At 32.6% G+C, this 23,820-nt stretch overlaps 3 protein-coding genes and 1 long non-coding RNA gene across 5 annotated transcripts; 1 reads left to right on the top strand and 3 right to left on the bottom strand.

Moving 5' to 3' along the window:
* Positions 1–4,680: 4,680 nt before the first annotated feature.
* On the bottom strand, positions 4,681–9,459 carry LOC108203705 (polyadenylate-binding protein-interacting protein 7). Of its 2 annotated transcripts, none has more exons than XM_017372812.2 (6): positions 9,192–9,459; positions 7,246–8,111; positions 6,500–6,950; positions 6,329–6,399; positions 5,656–5,780; positions 4,681–5,271 (listed from the first exon to the last, which is right to left on the bottom strand). In XM_017372812.2, the coding sequence occupies exons 2-6, from the start codon at positions 8,017–8,019 to the stop codon at positions 4,968–4,970; spliced, it is 1,725 nt and encodes a 574-aa protein (XP_017228301.1). In that variant the 5' UTR covers positions 8,020–8,111; positions 9,192–9,459; the 3' UTR covers positions 4,681–4,967. The 2 variants fall into 2 exon arrangements, with proteins under 2 accessions (XP_017228301.1, XP_017228309.1); XM_017372820.2 differs by having other exon boundaries at positions 9,269–9,422.
* A 2,247-nt stretch (positions 9,460–11,706) lies between these two features.
* LOC108199096 (uncharacterized) lies at positions 11,707–12,489 on the top strand. Its single transcript, XR_001802273.2, has 2 exons — positions 11,707–11,844; positions 11,946–12,489. It is a non-coding gene; the product is annotated as an uncharacterized LOC108199096 (long non-coding RNA).
* Positions 12,490–15,654: 3,165 nt separating this feature from the next.
* LOC108224582 (F-box protein CPR1-like) lies at positions 15,655–16,755 on the bottom strand. Its single transcript, XM_017399254.1, has one exon. The coding sequence runs from the start codon at positions 16,753–16,755 to the stop codon at positions 15,655–15,657; it is 1,101 nt and encodes a 366-aa protein (XP_017254743.1).
* Positions 16,756–19,777: 3,022 nt separating this feature from the next.
* LOC108224591 (F-box protein CPR1-like) lies at positions 19,778–20,884 on the bottom strand. The gene has a single exon (XM_017399264.1). It carries the CDS (start codon positions 20,882–20,884, stop codon positions 19,778–19,780), a length of 1,107 nt encoding a protein of 368 aa, XP_017254753.1.
* Positions 20,885–23,820: the final 2,936 nt, after the last annotated feature.

The following is a 23,820-nucleotide window of genomic DNA, read 5'->3' on the forward strand; positions in this document are numbered from 1 at the left end:
ATATATATCATTTTACCCACACTACTATTCATCATCTTTACTTAATCATTTATCAAAAATCAACCGTTTGTCTTTTTACTATAAAACAACTTCGAGTACTTTCACAATTGTCTCTAGTATTTATCAAAATAGTTTGAGAATTTTTAATGCAACATAGCTAGAGTGATCAAATAAATATATATTTATAGCTATATATTTTTTTAACTGCATAGCTATGTTGTTTTAGAAATTTCTAAATTATTTTGATAAATACTAGAGACAATTATGAAATTACTCGAAGTGGTTTTGTAATAAAAAGACAAACGGTTAATTTTTGATTAATGATTAAGTAAAAAAGTATAAATAGTGATCTGGGTAAAATGATATATATTTGATTTATAGTGGCTTAAATGAGTCGCCGATGAGAATGATGGGTCAGGTGAGATATTTTGACGAAACGGGTGGCCAGTTTGATATAAAACCCCTTGCTAATATTATGTTTGAATAATGTATTGGGAGGCAAACTTAATTAGTAAGACTGGCTAATGGCTAGCAGCATCGGCTATGGTCGAGTGAGGCAGCTGGCTGGCTGGCTTATGATATTGATCCTGATTGTCTTCGTGCTCATAATAATAGCAATCATAAACTATACAGGGCTAAAAATTATTAAACCAATGATGTTCGTTTTTGTAATAGTAGTTTCCATTATTTATTGAATATATATTACCAGGTGATTGTTGCAGCAAACTGTCAAACGATTTTTTATATCGGTTTTTCTAGGATGTGCTCATGGGCACATGCTAAGCGTGGAATTTTACAAGTTTGGAAGATTTTGATTGGTTCTCATGTCTTAATAATGGTGGACCCCCTACAAATACAACAACCATACCAATCAAAATTTCCTAAACCTATCAAATTCCGCGCTTAGCATGTGACCATGGTCACGAGACCAACCCTCTTTTTATATTAGAAACGTGGGCCCATATGCGGTTTAAATGCTATTGGGCAGATATTATTGTCATTATGGGATCATTTGATTCGTATATATATATTGTTGTCATTTCGGGGATTGTGTGGTTAGCAATATGAATATGAGTTTAACATGTGTGTTTGAGTACTAAAAGTAATATATTTAATTTTAAAAATTTAAGTTATTTAAGTTATTAATTTATATTAATTAAATATATTAATAAAATTATATCATAGATTATTTTTGTATTAAATATTTATATTTAATTACTTAAACATAGACAAAAAATCAGGAAAAAAAAATAAAAAAATCTCATACCTCTCTCTGGTACCCACTTCTGTTTAGGTATCAAAAATCCATTTCCTTTTGTTCAACAAAAAACCAGGGTTTGGAATGGACATCAGTGTTGTCTGCGACTTGGACATTCGGCTCTTTGAACGCCTAGACACATCCGGTTCTCTCAATGACCCGGGCTTTGTGACTCGAACCTCTCTAATTGTCTCCGCTACCCAGACATTGGGCTTTCCACGGGATCTAAACATCTCCGCGACTCAGACATCCAGCTCGCATAACAAGGATCATGTGATCAATTTGTTGGATGGTGACGAAGGTCCATGGTGAAATATGGGTATAGTTCATCGCCTCAGGACCACATGGGATATCTTCTTGGGTTGATGATTTCGCATTGGATCGACAAATATGAATTTGGGCTACATGGATATGGGTTCTACGGTTTTTTAAATGTTTGTTTTGATTTCAATATTGATTTATTTTTGATTAAATATTATAAATTATTTATTTATTATTTTTACAATCTGAAATTAATATATTCAAATTAATCAATTTGACTGGTCAAATGAATATTTAAAAGAGACAGGGAACGAAGCTCCACAACACCCGCTATATTCCACCATCATTTTAATTATTTTTTTCCGGACCACATAACCTCAAAAAATTGTTCTCAATTTTCTCCGGTTAACATTAATTTTGTTGTACTTATGGTCTCTTTGGAGACTGCTAAAAATCGAGATGCTTTACGAAAGAATGTCGATAAAAAAAGTGTTGTCGTAGAATTCGAATTCAAATAGGTGTTTGAATTATTTTTCATATGTACATATTTTGAGTTATAATATAAAAAAATTATATTTTTCATGAGATTTGATGGTTTGATAGTGAAATATATGACTGCTTTCAGAAAATCTATTTTTAGATTTATCAAATAATTTTTCACCTACTTTTAAACAAAAAATTGTTGTTGCCTACAACAGCAATGTCAAACAGGCCCGCAAGGGTTGGTTAAAGAGGGGACTTGTATCCTCTTGGTCACAGGTTCGACTCCCGAAGAGAGCGATATTTGTGATTATGCCTCCTGGGCCAGAGCCTGTCGCTTAAGTGCGGTTTACCTTGGTTCACGTGGTTTGCAGGCTATTACGTGAGCTCGTGGGTTTACCCAGTGCGCACCCAAAGGGAGGCTATTACGTTATTACGTGAGCTCGTGGGTTTACCCAGTGCGCACCCAAAGGGTAGCGGCTGCGGGTTCCTACGTTAAAAAAAAAAAAAAAAAAAGCAATGTCAAACAGTACCTTAGTTACAATATTTGAAAGGGAAAATAGATTTTTTTACCACTCAACTTATTGTGTTTTTAGAAACTTACCACTCAACTAATTTTTTTTTCCTTTTATTCACTAAAGTTAGGTTTGGATCTTTTTTTAGCCACTAACCAGGTTCGGATTTGATTACTAGCATTATGATAAATTTTTTCGTCACTAAACTTATTGCGTCTTTAGAAACTAACCACTCAACCGTATTTTTTTTTTATTTTACTCACTAATGTTACGTTTAGTTTCTTTTTCCCCTGAAGTTAGGTTTAGATTTGATTATTAGCATTATATTAATTCTCTGTAGCAATATTAAAATATAGTGGTAGTCTGTAATATTTTGATGATTTGATATATGTATGTATCTTTATATATACTAGTACTTTTATGTCCTCAAGGTCGTTAACTTGGGTTATAAGAATTTGACACGCATTTTATGACTTTTAAAAGATGTAGTTTCATAAATAATTTTATTTTTTTCTTCCAAATAAAAATTCAGCGTTTGAATTTTTACACAAAAATAAATTATGAAACTATATTTTATAAGAAGTTTAAAATACGTGCTAAGTAGTAGAAAAAACGGTAAAACTAATGAGAGGGACGGAGGGAAAAATAATAACATAAAATAATGGATTATAGAGGACAATCATCGAAAATTAAGTTTTTCTCTCTATTTATTTATCTTGAAAATTGTAATAAGATAAAGTTATTAAAATTGATGAAGATAAATTTAAGAGACATCTTAGACTGAGGATTGAAACTTTAATAGCGAAAGATGATGCATCATATCCCTCTATTACACTTTATCTTATCTTGGAGGGTGAATTATTTGAAGTCATTGATTTGATATTCATGATTTATTGAATTTTTAGAATTCTAATTATGATTTTTCCTTATTTTAATTTTTCATATGCTCATTTTATATTATTATTGTTATATATAAAAATATAAATATACGACACATCATCAAAATATTACATACTATCACTATGTATAAATGATACTACAAAAAATTATTATAATGCTAATTATCATATCCGAACCCAAGTTGGTGGCTAAAAAAAGAACCAAACCTTACGTCAGTGAGTAAAAAGGAAAAAAAATTAGTTGAGTGATAAGGTTCTAAAAACACAATAAGTTGAGTGGTAAAAAAATCTATTTTCCCTATTTGAAATAGTAGTATTCCAATGGGCTCCTAGATGCTACTCCCTCCGTTCCTAAATAATAGTCGCTTTGACTTTTTGCACGTATTTTAAGGTGTAAAAAAAACATACTTCTACATATTATTTTTAAAATTTTCTTTTTCTAAATAAAAATAGAGATGTTAAACTTTTATTCAGAAAAAGAAAATTTCAAAAATAATATGTAGAAGTATGTTTTTTTTACACCTTAAAATACGTGCAAAAAGTCAAAGCGACTATTATTTAGGAACGGAGGGAGTATTTAATAGGAGCCTACCCTCTCTCCTTTCTTTTAAGAGCATTTAGTAGCTTTTAACTCAATATTATATTAATGTCTTTTCAATCTTCTCTCTATTTTAGTTAATTTTTTCTTCTCATTTATATAAAATAAATATAAAATGTGAATAAGGAGCCAAGTATAAAGAATAGCACTGAAGTTCTCACGTTTTATAGCGTATCAACTTACTAGGAGCCACATTTTATATTATTGTTTAAGGAATGATTTAGGAGCCACATTTTATATTATTGTTTAAGGAATGATTTAGGAGCACCGTTGGAGATGCTCTTAGTTCTTACTACTAGTTTACTGACCAGTAGCTGCTCTTAGAGAGCATCTGCTGTTCTTCCTGGTTTGCTAGTCACTGCATCTTTACAATATTTTTTTCATACTATGCACAGTTATGCACTTCATTTTTAAATGCACAAGATAACCCTTATCTATAAGATTGCATTTCAAGCAGAATACTTGGTCAGATAAAAATTGTCTAACAAATTCTCTGCAGACCCCAACAGAAATTGTTATAAATCATGGGATCAACTTGATTTTTGTTTTTACTTTGATAATTCCACAAATTTGCAAACAATCAATCAACTCATTTTTTTCACCCCAGAAGGAGCTCTTCCAGCACACATAAATATGTGCTCATAAAAAAACCCTAACTACGATAAAAGAGGTACCAAATGATTGGGTAAATTGAGCTATAGTGTTAACATATTCTAGCAGTTACATCTCATTTAAAGGACAAGGAACAAAAAATAAAAAAATAAAGTTACAGGATCAACAGAACCACACGTACTGAGACTACCCAGACCGAGGGCTCATAATATCTACCAAAATGTAGTAGCTGACTGATTACAACTAAATGATACAAGTTTCTGCTTCCTTTTTTTACCTGTCCTTTTTTACTCGTATATGCACACGGGGTTTACTGACATGTCAAAAAACTCCGCTAGTTTTGATCAGTATATGACAACTCGGAGTAACCCCGGCTGAGGTTCAGAGAAGTCGAGGCCTTCTTCCTCGAGCAGATATCGCTGCACTGCTGTTGGCAGTCTTGCTGGTGTACGAGAACCTCTGGTATGGTGGCCGGTCCCCACACATATATAAACCTGCAAACGTTGGTCTGCTGATCTTGCTGCACTTCTCAACATTGTCAGATCCCGCTTCAATACATGGATGGCTTCATTTACATGGAGCCCATGCAGATCTATCAATCTCTCTTGTCCTCTTCCATTTCCTTGCATCCCCGAGTAATGTGAATTTCTGCAATTCAAAAGGTTGGATTACACAATTAATAGAAATACTGCAAAACTATATATGGGAGGCTATATAGAAACTGAATAAATCACCCCAACTGTTAAAGAATATACAACATTAACTTCGGAGTACAAGTATATGGATCCGGACTTGCAATGAATCCGATACATTTCCAGAGGAAGGGAATACATCCCAGTGATGAGGTTGTTGAACACTTGTGATCATGGAGTGCTTCTTAATGCAGTCAATGCAACAACTTGAACAGAAATACATAATACATGCACCCGAAGAAGCAATGACTCGTAAGAGGTGCAAAACAAGTTCCTTCCTGACCCTCCTCTGGCCACGAGTTGTAAAAAATGCATTAAGAGCAGCTATGAGACAACAAACCTCTGCCGATAAATGGATTCTTGTGCCTTGGCATGGGCCGCTTTCATCTGCATGTTATGCAGTTGTCCTTTCACGCTCAGTTCTTTAGCCAGTGCCTTGTTACCAACAAGGTATGCCTGACGAGCCTGGTTTTTACACAATTAATACAATAGTTAGTAGATGCAGAGGAAACTACATCTTTAACAGGGTCAAACAACACATGATTGATATAATAGAAACAGTAAAAGTGGTTCGACTTTTTACAGCGTTGAGTAGTATAAGAAAACATAGCAGCCAATTATTTCTTCATAAAAGTAAACAGAAGTTGGTTTCTAGAAACTACATTCCCCATTGGACCAAGCTTGAAGAAAATTATCCTATGAAATCGCTTCTCCAAATCATAAGAATTTAAACTTAAAAAAAATAATATCAAATTAATGATTTTCACACCAGGCCACTACTGTGTCAGGCAACTAACACGAATCCTAAAAGCTTAACCAATGAGCTATACAAACTGATGAACTAACATACCAGGCAACTACTCTGTATAGGTGTGAAACCTGTCTTTCGAAGAAATGAACTAATAAACCAGTACCACTTCAGAGAGAGAGAGAGAGAGAGATTCCAACCCAGGGAATATAACAAAACCAACTAGAACAGCAGAAAAAAATGAAAAAAGAACATAAGGACACACCTGTTCAAAGTACACATTACGTAAACGAGCATAGTCGCGAGCTTCCTCGCGTGATTCAGAATACATATTTGCTGCCATATCAACAAAGTTAAAGCATATATATACGTGCGGAAGGAACTCCAGACAGTTAAAGTATAATAAAAAAGAATTTTTGCCTCTTGAGAATATTACCCACGGCTTCTCCTGTTTCAAGCCAAGCAGGTGCTGCACGAGCCGGACTTCGACCTTGCACCCTATCACCATAAATTCCTCTCCCTTGCCCGCCAAGGTAAGAGCCTGATGAAGAATGTGAAGCTCTACTAGAGCCAACACTCACATCTGTAGCACCATTTCCATCATACTTCCAGATACCAGAATCCTGGGAAGCCATTTTTCTCACAGCAGAAGCAAAATCTATGGCCCCTCTGGATGGTATCGATGAACCGGATCTGAATAAAAGCAAGTTGTCCTTCTCAGAAGGTCGATAAGGACTACCATTTGGTTGGAGTTCGTCTTCATGGTATTTTCGTATGCCATTTTGACCATCTCCAGCAGAGAGTGCAGGAAAATCAAGTGCAGTAAGATTTGGAGCTGACAATGCCTTTGAGCTGTGGCTCTGATTTATACCACCTTCGACTTGAAGCTACAATGAAAATATAATGTAGTGGGAAACTCTAACCAGAGAAACATTGAAACAGAAGATAAGTGCAGGTCATCAATCAAGAGAAAGGATAGGACTTGAGAATATACATCCAGTGAGAAGATCAGAATGATGATTTGCCAACATGTAGCATAGATTTGATTCCAGACTTATTAAAGCCAAATGAATAAGAATTTCACATTTCCATGTTAACCAAGTTGGATTGACAAAAAGACGATCAAAAGAAAACTGGTAACCATTAAATTAGAGAAAGTACAAAACTCAAATCTGGGCATACCTCCAACTGTGTGAGCATCTCAATGGTCAGGTTCAAGTCACCGCCATTAGCATAGTACACCTCTGCAAGGCTTTCAGCAGCAAAACCAGGAAACTGTGACGCCAAAAACTCTAGATGGTACATGTCTGTACTCTCCAACAGCTGCTGCTCATTTAACATGTCGGAATTTCCATTAAAAGCGGTGGCGTCCCCCATACCGTTCAAAAGATTACCAGTGCTCGAAATATGTTTGTCCCAAGGTTCAGCATGAGCGTTAAGATAGCTGGATGGAATCGGATCTTCAACGTATGGTGCAACAGAATATCCCATCTTTTGAGAAAAGTTACCACCATCAATTTGGTGTGGAGACAACTCCTGCTGTTCCTTCAACATCAAGGCACTGCCATGTGAAGCAGGGAACCTAGACATTTCAACACCATCAATTATAGACAAGTTCGAGAAGGGAAGGCCATTAACTTCCAGGGTCTCATCCTTCTCCATAACTTTGAAATCAGGAGTAATATCATCAGGGAGTTGGCAGCGCCAGTATTGGTGGGCCTCATCATCAGAGTTATTTGAAACAGAGGACTCTGTTCTATCTAATACTGTTTTTCCTAGTGCTTTATTACTACCGCTGGCAAATCTTGACGATGAATCTGCTGCACCAGGGCTTCCTGGAGATGCTCTCAGAGCAGAGGGAACAAATTCAGTGGCATTAGGATTTAAAGTTGTTAACTTGGAAACAATACTTGGCTTTTTGTCAGCTGTAAGAGCTCCTTTGTTGTACAAGCTCATTCTTTTTCTTTTTTATATTGAAACAAAATGATGTTACATTCGAGAAATGGAACTGAAAAAATCTGCAAATTGTAGCAGATGTTACCCAAGTCCTGCAAAAGAGAGCATATAAGTGCAATAGTTAGTGCAATATACTCAAATCCTACGAGATTTCTGTAATTAACTTAAACTAGGCTTTTAATGTTAGAATTTCACCACACGCCAAACTAAGAAAGTCAGAAGTTCCATACACAGTAAAGTAAATCAAATAACACAAACTCAGGAGAAGTTAAACCCCAGGTTGTCCCACATCACGTGAGAACATACTGCATGAAATTATTATTCAATCAGGACATTATCCAAAAATACACAAAAGTGTCAACAGAACTAGCTTGTAACACTAAAACTAAGAATCACATACCAGGTTATGACCAAAACATCACAGAAGTAAGCCCCTTCAATGCAACAAAATTAAAAAATCATTATGGGAAAGGCAAATGCTTTAATGAGCAAAATGAATAATCTCACTTGAATGTTCAATCATAACCATCATACCAAATTCATTGCCACTTCAAGATTCTAATAAAACATCAAAATTAACTCCACATATCCCATATATAAACAAAAATACAAAATCTTATAAATGAAAGCATCTACAAAACGTAAAAAGTCATCAACCACAGCAATCTTAATCTTAACTCACCAAAATACTCAAAATCCAAATAAGTTCATCACAACATCTAGCTGCTTCGATAATAAATGTCAATACTTATCTCAACCAAAATTTTCATTGACCAGCCATACAAATACAGAACTGAATTCACACACACAAAACACAATCCTACCATAAAAACACATCAAAATCAAGTAAATTTCAGCATCTCTTAACATAAAGTTCAAACCTTTACACCCTCAAATCAAGTATCCAACTACCACCACATCAAAATACACACAATCAACTACAAACACAATCATCCAGCAACCCACATAAAATTCACTAAATCCAAATCACCAAAAAAGCAAACAAATCCAACCCACAACAAATAAGTCAAACACAACCAACTAAACACAAAAAGACTCAAATTTTACAGAGATCTGCGCAAAGAAAACACAAAAACAACACAAAAAACAAACTAAACACAACAATTAAGAACTTATCAGATCTGGGCCAGCAAAAGATTGAAACTTTATACCTTTACGAAGCTGAATGATTGAAGAAACCATAGCAAATTGATTCATCAACTGGGTAAAGATGAAAAATAATACTTACAAGAATCTGATTGTAAAAAGATGAGATTTTTCAAGGATGTTGAAGCTCTAGGCTGTGCTGTATGTATAGGTGTATGTAGAGATGTCTATGTATGTTTATGTTTAATGTACTCTCCTATGTTGTTTATGTGTACATGTAGAGTTTGTATCTATCCTTTTAGTTTCTACAGGCTTGTCTTTGTGTTTTTTTAAAGATTATTTTTGTTGACAACCACAAAATAAAGTTAACCCTTCGCCACTCGAATTGACAAATTAAACCTTGGCCATGTATTGACTATCTTATTTTTTTTAACAATTTAATTTATATTCTGTCTATTGGATACGTAAGCATATACTTTTTTATTTTGATAAAATCAAAGCTGTGTATATCTAAATTGAAGTATTTATATTCTTTAAATTCGGAAATATTTAATTTGGATTAAATAATGTAATAGAATTTTAGTTATTTTAGATAATTATTTAATATTTATTACAAAATAATAATATTCAAAAATTAATAAATATTTAATAATTATATGAATTGATGTGTTCGATATATTTTATGTTTATCGAAATTTTTTCATGATTTACGAGATTTAAAAAATGTGATTATCTGAATAACTTTAATATACTTTGTGTTTTTTGAAATCTTTGCAAAATGTACAAGATTTTGAAAATTTGAATTTAAATTCTGAAATAATATTACCTAAATCTTGTTTCGGTTTTTATGAGCCCGGTTTCGGTTTTAAAACCGAAAAAATCATAAAAATATAAATATGATTCAAGTTAAGTAAACAAAATTTTATAAAAAATAATCTTATCTTACGCATTATTGGGTAAAACGCATTATTGGGTAAAATAAGATCAGTTTTAAATTAAAATTTTATGTTGTCATGAGTGGTATATTTATAAGGTAAACATGATATTAAATCTCGATTGTGTAGTTTTGTATTCATGTAATTTCGTGTTCATGTATTTTTTATCGGACTTTAAATTTTCGTGTATTTCTTTTGTCGCTTATTTCATATAAAAAAATTATTGATTTAATATATTATATCTTTACATGAAAAATATCAACATTAAACGGGCCTTAAATTGTGTGGTGCTCCACGTGTTTGCAGGCCAGTCCAAAATCAAATATCACAATGGGTAAAAAGGATGCCCGGAAAGACTGAGTATGAGTTATGAGCTGGAGCCTGGATGGACTCCGATCATTTTGACAACTAGTGAGAAAAAAAATATTATAGACTAATTTATCCAAAATTAAATTGATTTTTCTCAAAAATCACTTTTTCAATAGAAAATATGAAAATGGTAAATAAATATCAATTTAAAAGATGTTTTCTCATTTGAGAATCATTTTTCCAAAAAATATACTCCATATTTTAAATAAATTCTTATTAAAAATATTTGTATATCTTAAATTTTAAAGGTCTGAAGATGCTTTTTAGGATTTCAACAAGCCAAAAAATATTGAGACATCAATACTTTTGTAAAAATATTTTTCAATAAAACGAGAAGAGCCTATATACACTCGTTTGTACTGATAATAATAATTTTTAATTTTCTTTTGTCAAAAAAAATATTATGAATGGACAAATATAATTTACAAAATTCTTTTTGTGAGAAGTAATGTTTCAAACTCATTGATTAAAGTAGTTGGATGTTACATCGACAAGAACACGTACCAAATCCATTCACGAATTTATCGCTGTCTAGATAAATTGTCTTTGAAGCTTGCTATATACATGTCCAGAACCTAATCTTCTTGTCTGTTAATACAATCAGGACAAACTTTCAATTATGACCCTGTTAGAAAACATCTTCAAAATGTCATATTTGAATTGACAGATTACGGATGTGGCCTAGCAACAGAGTAAAAAATGAGTGTGAAAAAGATCACTGCTCCAATCATTACGTAGGATCGTGGATGGAGATGCACACCGATATTTAGGACGAAATCAGGAATCGAAAAATCAATAACTAAAATATTATAATAATTTTTTTGTTAAATATTTGAAATTAGTTTAAGCAAAAAATATTCTGATTTTTTTTAAAAAAAACATCACTGAGATAAAATAAGGATCTTTCAAATCTATGTCACAAAGAGCACACTATCAACTACTTCCTTTTGGATGGGGAGATTTTATACTGGAAATATTATATCCAGAGCAATCTTTTAATATTCAGAGCAATTTGCAAAAATTTGTATTAAAAATATATGATTTGTGTAGATACAATAGGACTGAGAATTGAATATGCTCTGGATATAAAAGATTGTTCTGGATATAACAATTCTCTTTTATACATGCAAAACATTATTATTAATGAAATTAAAATCCATAAAAATCCCATAAAATATTAATTATAACTTTGAGCCGAGTCGGGACATGGGTCTGGTTAAGCTCCCCTGTTCATTTTATCGTTCTATATAAAGAGTTAGGAGTAAGTTCTAAAATCATCCACAGTACATTCAGAAAGAGCCGAAAAGGCTGTGAAATGCATATGATCTGCTTCAGGCTCTTGTTGATTGGCGGCGAGTTTGTTGAAGGCGCAGAACGCTAGAAACCACAATTTAAATTTTAGATAATCTTTTCGGTGAGATTTTGATTATTTTTTTGTGTTTAACTCTGTATTTTTTGCTGTTCGCTCAATTTAGATTTTTATTCCGGGAACTTATGATTCGTATTGTATGTTAGCAATGACAGATACGACGATGAAGGAAGCACCTGCACCTCAAAGCGGCGAAGTTAAATCAGTGAAGTGCGAGTGCTGCAAACTGACAGAGGAGTGCACGGAGGAGTACATATCACGAGTACGCGAAAGGTATCAGGGCCGTTGGATTTGCGGACTCTGCATTGAGGCCGTGAAAGACGAGATTGGGAGATCGGGGAGGAGGATCACTACAGAGGAGGCGTTGAATCGGCATTGTAGCTTTTATGAGGAGTTCAGAAGTTGTACACCGACAGAGGAGTTGATTTCTACTGTGAAAGAGTTGCTGCTACGCAGTTTGGATTTGTCAGGACGGTCCCAGAGCTATTTTAATTTCCGGGCCTGAATACTTAATTCTAGTTCAATTCACGACCATAGAACTGTTTCTCAAGTCCGGATGATAGATAAATCTCTCGTGTGAGACATAAGTAAACAGAAATTGATCTGCACGACCATAAAACTGTTTCTCAAGTCCGGATGATTGATAAATTTCTCGTGTGACATAAATAAACAGAAATTGATCGGGTTCAAGTATAAGATGAGAATGCACAACTGAAAAGAAGTGAAGATGTCTGTAGACTAAATTTAACTGCTACTGCTAACAATCTTGCATCTGATCTGTTTAATTCAGTTTCTGATATTACAAAGCAATGACTTTCATGTTTAACTTAGCCTAAGCCACAAAGTGAACGCAAACATCAGGTATTAGATCCCAAGTTTAACATAACGCAATTCAAGATAGCAATTGTAGCATAAATTGATCACTATCAACTATTGCATATGTATAGCTTTTAATTCAGACCACACTAAAATACACAACTATATATATGGTCGCGCTTTATGGAGAACACGTTTTAGCGTGAGAACAGTGTGAACACTATTGTTCTGTTGCAGAACAATATAACATTAAAAAAAGTAAAATAATTGCAAAACAATGAAAAGTGCAGAACAGCTGTTCTCATTGTTTTCACAAACAAACAGAACATTGGAATCACTGCCCATATATATATATATGAGAGGTTAAGATTGATTTATCACCTGCAAGCATATTTGAATTCAACATTATTGCGTAATGGTTCCACATTATGCTTAGATTAATTCCTTGACGGACCTGATCTACTGATTTCATCATGTTGTTGAATGGTTAAAGGCTCAGGCAGTCATCAAAATCAAACTTGGTTGAGGCATTGGGATCTGTGAAGAACAAACAACAATGCAGTCACAAATTATTGAAATCTTCACAACGACTTGCACTTCATACCCTGGCGGTATGATGAAACTAACCACTGAATAACCTTTCTATTTCCTTTAGACATGAATAACTTAGTGTGCTTGAGCACCCCTGTGACTTTTAGTTTCAGGCGATTCGCATGACTGATAAATATTTAAACGATAGTTGATTGTATACAAGTAATAGACCTGGTTAATTGTCGCCTTGGCACAGTGATTTCAATTGGTACTCTTAATATTGAAGAAATTTGAAAAGAGTGAATATCCTAACTTCCAAATGAAAGAAACAAGCAACTAATCATCTCTCAAAAGCCATCAATACAAGAGTGCTAAACTTCTTATAATAATTATCAACTAAATTTCTCTTCTCATAATAACTAATCAGTACTGCATAATTAGAAAGAACCTGACCTCCATACATAACAAACATTTATCAAAGTTAGGGCATCTTGCGATCAAAATCAATTTATTAGAGCATGAATTTGAAATCTTAAGCGGCTTGAAGAAAGAGGTAGAAGAAGACAAAAAGATGAGTTTTTGCAGAAAGTGTGTCCTAATCATACCCTACCCTAACACATGTGTTCTGCATTCATTGTACATTTTCACCCCAACTTGGCCTAAATGTTTAATTTTATGGCATTGTATAGATCAGGACATAAATGCAGGGTCGAGTTTTATAGATATTGTTTTAAAATGTCAATTCTACACTTGTATAGTTATCTTTGGCGCCTCAAATTTATGGCCAAGTCATTTAACCATGGCCGTTTCTCTACAAGTTCACTACGATTCTGACAGTACTAATCTTGTAATCGCTACATACGTAGGCAGTCAAGGCAACCGTTGCAGATAGTATTGGGCTATTTTTTCTTTCAACTCCCATTCATAATATAAGTTTTATTGTTTTCCTTTCTGAAATAATGAAGCTTACAACTTCAATAATTTCTTGAATGTTCTTCAATAAGAATCTTATACTGAGTAATGACGTGATACATATGTAGCTAGAGACACAGCAAGTACTATATATGTCAATTTTGCTAGTTATCTATCAACATCTGAGGACCTTTATATGGCAGTCTTTCAAATTCAATGCAATATAGTTTGTCATGCTATATATATATTACCACATTGATCTGATTAGTATCTCACTTCCGCAGGTCATGATAGCTATGTCGATCCAGCCTGTCTAATAAAAACCCCAGGTGTCCGCTTTAAGTTATAAAAATTTCACATATCTTTAACAAATAATAAACTATGGATAGGGTTGTAAATTTAAAAAAACTCAAAACCAATTAATAATAACATAAAATATTTGGCTGTGACCTCCAACCGAGCAGGCACACTTAAAACTATCAATATCAACATTCAACAAGTCTCAATCAAGATATATATAAAATAAAACCAAGAATATATATATATATATATATATATATATATATATATATATATATATATATATATATAAAATACACTTTTGTTATCAAAAATTTGGCCAGAAACATATGAAGAGTCTGTGTGCATTACTAGAAACAAATCCTAAAGACAATTATGCAGTATTCATGGATGCATATAATAATTACCTTATTTAGTCTTTATCTTGCAACATTGAATTAATTTTCTCTTCTGTTTCCAAAATGCCTGACTTGAACGACATTACAGTCATGGCAGCAGCAGAGATGAGATGCTCTTGCATTGCATGTCTTGTGTAGACATCTGTTGAGAAATGATCAGCGACTTTTTACAATTGAGCCAATTTTTTCTACCACATCAGCAACATCGCGCTCTGGCATCTTTAGCAACCACACCTACACAAGTTCCAGCAAATTCCCCACCTTCTTTCAACTTCATTCCCCAATTTACAATTTAAGGACATTCAATAAGGAGAAAAATATGCAGTATTTACGAAAGATGCAAGAAGTTATAATACTTTAATAATTACCTGAAGTTCAAAACAGATCAGTAGTAATCGCCAGCCATAAACCTAATCCAATTTTGATAATAAATCATGAAATCAATAAACATGTCCTCCATTTACAATACCAAGGATCAGATTCCTAATAAAACAAATCTAATGAATAATCTAGTAAATTAAGGAGATTTACCTCATGTTCTTGATTTAGAGACTTCAATGCAAAGAGCTGTTGGCTTTAATTTAACCGCGAAGATCAGTGGGAGGATATAATAGAAAAAAAGAGCGAGGGAAGTGGCCAAAGTAGAAAATTAAAACATACAACATATAATGGTCCATATAATGAGCATAATGGTATTAACCATGCAAGCACATACAACATATAATAGTCCATATAAAAGTAATTGTTTGCAGACTTCATCACTTGTTCAAATACTTTAATGGAAACAAAGCTTAGTGATACAAGAGAATACTAAAATACACGAATAACTGAAATTGAAAAGCTAAAACATTGTGCACTGTCTTTCTTCATTTGATACTATATATCTGCTGTGCATACTCTATATTTGTTTAAATCCTTTGAGGGAAACAAGGCTCTCATTGCACTTCACAACTGAAGTAAGCTGTCTGGCGGGAGATGCTCCAAGATACTCTTTGGCATTTCCCTTCTTGTAGTAGTAGAAGATAGGTCGACGGTCACAACCATAATCAGCAACAACAAACTGTCCATCACCTAGATATAGATTTACAATATGATTATACTTCAAATGATCCTCAAGATTAAACTGTTTAGTCCAATTGCCACAATCCCTGTCCAATGTCCATAGACTACGAACTGTGTTACCATCACCACTAGATTCATCACAGATCATAGCGACAGACCCTTCAGATTCCAGAAGATAAGACGTTATTATTGTTTCGTCTTCCAATGGTAACTTCGCAGGTCTGGGAAACGGATGCACTCTAAACACTTCATCATGCAAGTCAAACGATAGTATCTCAGGAGAGCCTTCAAAATACAATACCCTGCTTTTATCAGGACGAAATACACCTCTTCCTCGACTACCAACAAACCGAAATGTCTCTAGGCCAATAGGGACCCGAATCTCTTTCCACCAATCCTCATTCACAGAATACATCTCAGCTTCAACACTAAAACCGGTATCTTTACGGTCAACAACAACCCTAATAATCTTGTAATCACGAGAAACATCATCAAAACCAAACCCTATCTTGCACCAATTAGGTATAGCAGCTATTATCCGAGGAGTAGGAAGTTTCTTGAATCCCCTAGTCATCGGATTCCCCAAAAACATAATACGAGAATCATGATTGGCAAAACAAACAAGACCATTACAACAAGATACGAAACGAGTCATACCATAAAAGTATGTTGGCAGTTGGAGGAGGGTTTTTGTTTCATGATTATCAATCATGATTTGGTGATCTCTAGCAACTTCCATTACGCTACTAGGTTGTCTTTTCTGGGATTCGATGCAGTGAGCTTCGACGAAATTAGGGTTTGTTATGATTGACAGCCATGTTTTGCAAACTGATTTGCAGCGAAGGAGTGTTGCTACAGGTAACAAGAAGAATATTTTGAACATGAGTTCGTGAGGTAATTCAGGATTATTCTTCTTGCAGTTTTCTCTTCTTGCCATTTCGAACCCTAATTTTAATTTTTTTGCGGCAGCTCCACTTGAGAAAGAATTACTAATCACTTGTATGTATAGGGTTTTGTACTGGGCTGGACAACTTTTGACTCAAAAGAAGGTGTTTGTCGGGCTAATTGGTCGGGCTAACGGACTCCGTGAACAGAAATGGAAATTCAATCTCATATTTTAGGGGTTCTTTTGGAAAGTGATAATTTTTTTGTAATTTTTTTTTATTAATAGATTTTAATTGAGTCAGATTTTTGTGCAGATAGAAGACTATTTAAAAATTAAATACTAAATCCTATCATTCATAAGTAGAGAGTATTAATTCTCAATTCTTAAAGCTAAACCCTAAATATCAAAAACTAAACTCTGAATCTTCTTATTTAGAAGTTAAATCCTAAATCTTGAATTCTAAATCTTAAGATCTAACCGTTTTTTTTTTATTTTTTCGACAAAAAATTGTAATAGATTACATTTGGTTACAAGTTGCAGCTATTTGCATTTTCGGTTCCAGACCATATTTTCACAAAAGTTTTTAAAAGATAATAAAATCGCAAATGAATTCTAAAAAAATGATATTTTTTGATCAATATTTTATGTTTTTGTACTAGCTTATGATTTGTGCCAAGCATGAGTTTAAATAAAACAATTTAACTTATTATTTATTAATATCTTTTTATTTGATTTTTATCATCTTTTAATATACTTATTTAAGTTATTATTTTTAGTATAATACTTTTCACGTATTAATATTTGATCATATTTTAAATTTTGATTTCTTCTCAAATATTTATATTAATGATACATGTTATATGGTTTTGACAGTGATATTTATGTCATATCATAAAATCTTGTAGTTGCTATATACCTAGGCAGTCAAGGAAATCATTCCAAATAATATTGAGTTGTTTCTTTCTTCCCACCCTCATTTTTAATTTCTTTTCCTGTCATACCAGAAAAGCTTGTAGTTTTTTTCTCTTTCTTTCCTTTTAAAATAATAAAAATTATAACTTTAATAATTTCTTGAATGTGTTCTTATTTAAGAATCTTATACTAAGTAATGATGTGATACATAAATGTCTAGGAACATAAACAGTACTATGTCAACTCTGCTAGTTATCTATTGACATTGAAGACCTTTATATGGCAGTATTTTCAATTCAATGTAAAATAGTTTTTCATAGCTATGCCTGATCACCAGCAACTAGCTATATAGACGATCAGTATATGTGAGTCCCTCCTCGGCCAGATTTTACCTTGTTCTCTAATAGTCTTTAGCGCCCATTACGAGTAAGGGTCTGTTTGGGAGTGCTGTTAAAAAAATTGCTGTGCTGTCAGAAAAAGTGCTGGTAAAAAAAATACTGTTGTAGAAATCAGATAACTGTTTGGTAATTTTTTTTAATATTTGCAAATATTGAGTTATAATATAAAAAAATAATTTATTTGGTGAGTTTTGATAGTGAAATTTGTAACAGCTTCCTGCAAAAACTGAAAACAGCTTTTTCCAAAAGCATGTGAGGACCTGCTTTTTCTAAAAACCGGTTTTCAGTTAAAAGCTGCTGTTCAGAAAAGCTGCTTTTAGATTTACCAAACAGTTTTTCACCTGCTTTTCAGCAAAAAAACTGCTGTTGCTGTCTGCAACAGCAACCCCAAACAGTACCTAAGTCTCCATCATCAGCTTTTTCTTCATTTAATCAATATATTATTAACTCCTCCCACTCTGGTTGTTGCTTCTCTTATGTTAGTTTGAACAATCAGTTGAAGAAACCTATCCAAATTTTTTATAAGTAATTTGTTAAAAAAAATGAATTCTATATATATCTCTTTTGTGGTGGTAAGTCAAATTTTTTAAAAGTAATTTGTTAAAAAAAAATGAATTCTATATATATCTCTTTTGTGGTGGTAAGCCAACATCTAGGTGTCAAACCTTCCTGTCAACTTGAGCTATAGCTATGTATATCTATCATATGAATCCGATTAATGCATCATTGGGGAGGTAATGATAAAATGTCAATTTATGATAAAAATCCTGGTGTTCACTTTAAGTTGATAGATATTTCACATGTTTAATTATGACCTCCAACGGAGTAGGCACGCTTAAAAATATTAATATCAAATATATATAACATACTTAACATAATAAAAAATAAAAATAACCAAGAATATATATACTCCCTCCGTCCCATTTTAACTGCTTTTGATTTTTTTACACGTATTTTAAGATGTTAAAAAAATCACATCTAAACTTAATAATTCTTTATAAAATTTATATCAAATAAAAGTTTAGAACCTAAACTTTTATGTGATATAAGAATTGAATTATTTTATTGAGTGTAGATATTATTTTTTTACATCTCAATATACGTGCTAGAAAGTCAAACATCAGTTAAAATGGGACAGAGGAGTAATATTTTTAACATAATCGAAATTTTGGTGTTTGCGTGCGTCAGTATAAACAAATTTTAAAGACCATTGTGCAGTATTCATTGATGCATATAATAGTCACCGCCGAAGAAAGTTACTCCCCCGTCCCTATTTTATTTTCTCTTTTGACAAAAAAATTTGTCCCTGAATAATTGTCCTTCCCTTATTTTAAACGTTTTCAACATTTTTGTTCAAAACCATACCCTTCCATCTCTAGCTATTTCCAATGTTTAACTTTACAACTAATATATTCATAAGATGTGTAATTTAGTGCAAAAATTAGTGGTAATTATGAAAATAACACATGTAACTAAACATTATTTTTTTTCAAAATGACAACTCAAAAGGGACCGAGGGAGTAGAACATACAACACAGAATAGTTCATATAATGAGCATACTGATAATAATTATGCAAGCGCACACATTCAATAGGCGTTGATGAAAAGCCAAGCCTGCAGACTTCACTTATTCGAATGCTTTATGAACACAAAGCTTAGAAATACAAGAAAGTACCAAGTTACATGAGAATTGAAACCAAAAAGTTAATGACCAACAATGTGCATTGTCTTTCTTCATAAGATACTATCTCCAGTGATTACTTTATTCTAGTTGTTTAAACCCTTTGAGGGAAACAAGACTCTCATTGTACTTGACAACTGAAGTAAGCTCTCTGGCGGGAGATGCTCCAAGATACTCCTTTGATTGATTCTTTCTGTGGTAGTAAAAGATGCTTTGAAGGGAATAATTATAACTTTCTGCAGCAACAACAAATTGTCCATCACCCAGATATAGAGTCACATGATCATTTTTTATATGATCCTCAAAATTAAACTGTTTAGTCCAAGATCCATTACCAAAATCCCCGTCCAATGTCCATAGACTAGGAACTGTTTCACCATCACCACTAGATTCCTCATAGATAATACCAACATAACCTTCAAATTCCAGAAGACTAGACTTTATTGGTTTACCTAGGGATAGTAATTTTCCAGGTTTGGGAAATGGATGCACTCGAAACACTTCATCATGCAAATCAAATGATAATAACTCATAAAAGCCTTCAAAATACAATACTCTGGTTTGATCAGGAAGAAAAACACCTACTCCTCGAAAACGAGGAAACTTAAATTTCTCTAGGCCCTCAGGAACCTTAATCTTTTTCCAAGAATCCTCCTTAGCAGAATACATCTCAGCTTCGATATTGTAACTAATATGTTTACATTTACAAACAATCCTAATAATCTTGTAATCACCAGAAACATCATCAAAACCAAACCCTACCATAAACCAATAACGTAAATCAGTTTTTTTCGGAGGAGTAGGAAGTTTCTTGAATTGCCTAGTACTTGGATTCCCCAAATATATAATATGAGAATCATGATTGGCTAAACAAACAAGACCATTACAGCAAGATATGAAATGGGACATACCATAAAGATATTCTGGCCGTTCAAAGAGGGTTTTAGTTTCATGATTATCAATGCAGAGTTGGTCGCTCGCAACTTCCAGTACAGAACTGGGTTGTCTTTTCTGGGATTCGATGCAGTGAGCTTTGACGAATCGAGGGTCTGATATGATTGACAGCCATGTTTTGCAAACTGATTTGCAGCGAAGGAGTGTTGCTACAGGTAACAAGAAGAATATATTGAACATGAGTTCGTGAGGCAATTCAGAATTATTCTTCTTGCAGTTTTCCCTTCTTGCCATTTTGGAACCCTAATTTATGTTGCAGCAGCTCAATTTGGGAATGTCAGTACCAACCTCGAGAGAGTAAACTATCACTTGTATACAAGGTTTTGTACTGGGTTTGACACAGACAAAATTGGACCATCTCAATTTGGGGATGTAAGTACCAGAGTAAACTATCACTTAGGTTATGTACTGGGCTTGACACTGACAAAATTGGACTCATAAACAGTCCAGTATTATATTTTATTATATTTTGAGGCACAAATTAATTTAAAAATTCCATTTAGTTTATTATTTATATAAAAAAAATATCATGAATTCGAAATTATTTTTTAAATATTTATAAAAAATATGTTTCACGCCGGTATTAATTAAAAAGAACCTTGTTCACATCAATCACTAATTTAAACAATTATTATATGAGTCGCGTTATAGAGAGTGAGAACAGCTGCACAACAATACAACATTAAAAATAAAAAATAAAATAAAATGACAATTTTTCAAAAATACCCAACAATGACTCACTTGAATCACTGTCATTATTATATTTTGACATGTGGTATCTTTCAAATTATAAATGATACCTAATTCGGGTATCTAACACTACTCTTGCATAATAATTACATAAGTGTGTATTCAAAAAATTATTGAATTTTTAAATTTTAAAAAAAATAATCTTCAATTTTTTTTTTTAATTTCCCATGGCAAGAAAAATATCCATCAACAAGACAAATACTCTATTTTAATTTTTACATATAGATTTTCATTTTTTTTGTTAATCTTACTTATAAATCAAAAATTTTATCAGGTTTTTTAGTTGAGGAAACATAATATAGAAAATTATGATCCAATTAGAAATTATTTCATAAAATATTATTTAGTATCGTGACGAGAAATCTAAGAAAAAGAACACATACTAATTAAATTATTTAGAATATTTTATTATTCGAATATCAGTTTGAATTTCGACTCCTAATTTAAAATAGTTCATGATTACACTTTTCGATTGTAAAAAATATTTTCACCGTGTATTTATAGATATGATAATGTGTAAAATAGTTTTTTTTAAAGTAGTAATTTTCTTATTCCCATGGCTAGTGATATAAAATGTGACAAAAGTGTAAAATATGCATTTTTTTTATTTTTACTTATCTATTGTCATGTTTTTTATTGATTCAATTTTATAAATATAAAAATCAATTGATTTTGTTAGCACAGGACACATAAATAAATATAAGTTGATCTGGTTGAAGTACTGTAGACAAGAGTAGCACAGTTGAAAACAAGTGAAGATTTTTATAGATTAAGTTTAGCTGCTATTTTCGATTTAGTTATCTTATCTTATCTGAAATTTTATAATTATATATGACCAAAAATGACCAATTTTTGTTTAAAAATTATGTGTATAATACAATTCAAAAAACCCCTAAAATAATATATTATTAGGAGATATTCTATCTACTTAAAGATGTACATGACCAAAGTCGGCCTAAATTTCTGCTAGTACATCTTTATAGTGCAACTGCTTTCCCATATCGATGCATCCAGCTGAACTTTGATGAAACTTCTTGACTTGTAATTGATATTTTCCCATGCCAGGCGATCGCAAATGCAGGAACATGCCGCACCAGCAAAAAAGCCAAAGACTCTTAATTAGCAGTTTCAGATCAGTACAATCAGTAGCAGTACAAGGACCAACACTATCTGATTCAAATCCAATAGTATTTGAAAAATGTAATTATAATTGTGAGGGTCCGCATGATTGGGTATGAAATATGTAGTTGTATTTGTCAGAGTTTACTTGATCAGGTTTAGTATGTAATTATAGGTTTTTTTACATTATAATTCCTCACATTATCATTTATCATTCCTTTGAGAGGATATGCTAATGTGAAAAAGAGATGCACAGGTATCCTACTAGCCCTCCTCCATCCTCTTCCTAAATTCTTCTAATGGAGGTCCAAAACAAGGTGGCAAAAGATTTTAGGAATAGCATCTAGAGCTTTATGTTATTTTTTGTTAATATTGTATTTAGTAAGCTTCCTGTTTTTGGGAATATTTATTGATGTAATGCGAGTTTAAATTTGATCAACTTCATATGTAATTTTGAATTTATCATGTAACGCTATTTGAACTTAATTAGTATGTCGGTTTTTGAACATCTTGACAGCTGATTATTTAATGTGTTTATGTAAGATTGTAATTTAGATTCTTTAATGTGTTTTTTAAGGTTGTACTTTTTTTTTGTTAAGATTAAACTTTTGAGATTGGAAATTAAAGGCAAACCAGAAGTGAGCAAAATGCTTAATTAACTTACGACGGTTCCAAAGATTTGAAGTAAAAAAAGACTTTTTACGGTGGATACTTACGACAAAAGATATTTGGGGGATTTTATATCTCTTTCCCTTTTTTTGACAGTAGATAATGTTTTATATATTAAACTTTTGACGCTTTATTTACGACAAGAATAGATTTGTACAAGTATGCTATCTTGCGGCGACTATCTTAAAACAAAAATATTAATTTTAATTCACTTTTTTTCTCGGAAACCGGATAGTTAACTAACGTGCTTAACTTACGACGGAATTTGGTCTTCAGCCATCTTACGACAGAAATTTGCGACGACTTTGATGTGCGGAGAAATATTATCGTTATTTTTTTTGTCAGCACCAATTTTTTTTTAAGTACATCTAAAAATATGACGGGGACTTGTATCTGTCGTTTGTTCATGGTATATTATACAAGGGTTTTGTCTTTCCGTCATAAGTTTTACGCGTCCGCCTATTTCGTCGCAAGTTGTTTGTTGTAAATATCCGGTTTTGTTGTAGTGTCTTTAGACATACAATATGTATTAGATCTTTTTTTTTTAGTGAACAGATCTTATAATAACACAAATCTATGAAAAGTGTCTGCAATTTTGACCGAATATGTGTTCCTAATGATCCAGAACTGGC

The sequence above is a fragment of the Daucus carota genome, chromosome 1, assembly GCF_001625215.2.
Source record: "Daucus carota subsp. sativus chromosome 1, DH1 v3.0, whole genome shotgun sequence".
Taxonomy (NCBI): domain Eukaryota; kingdom Viridiplantae; phylum Streptophyta; class Magnoliopsida; order Apiales; family Apiaceae; genus Daucus; species Daucus carota.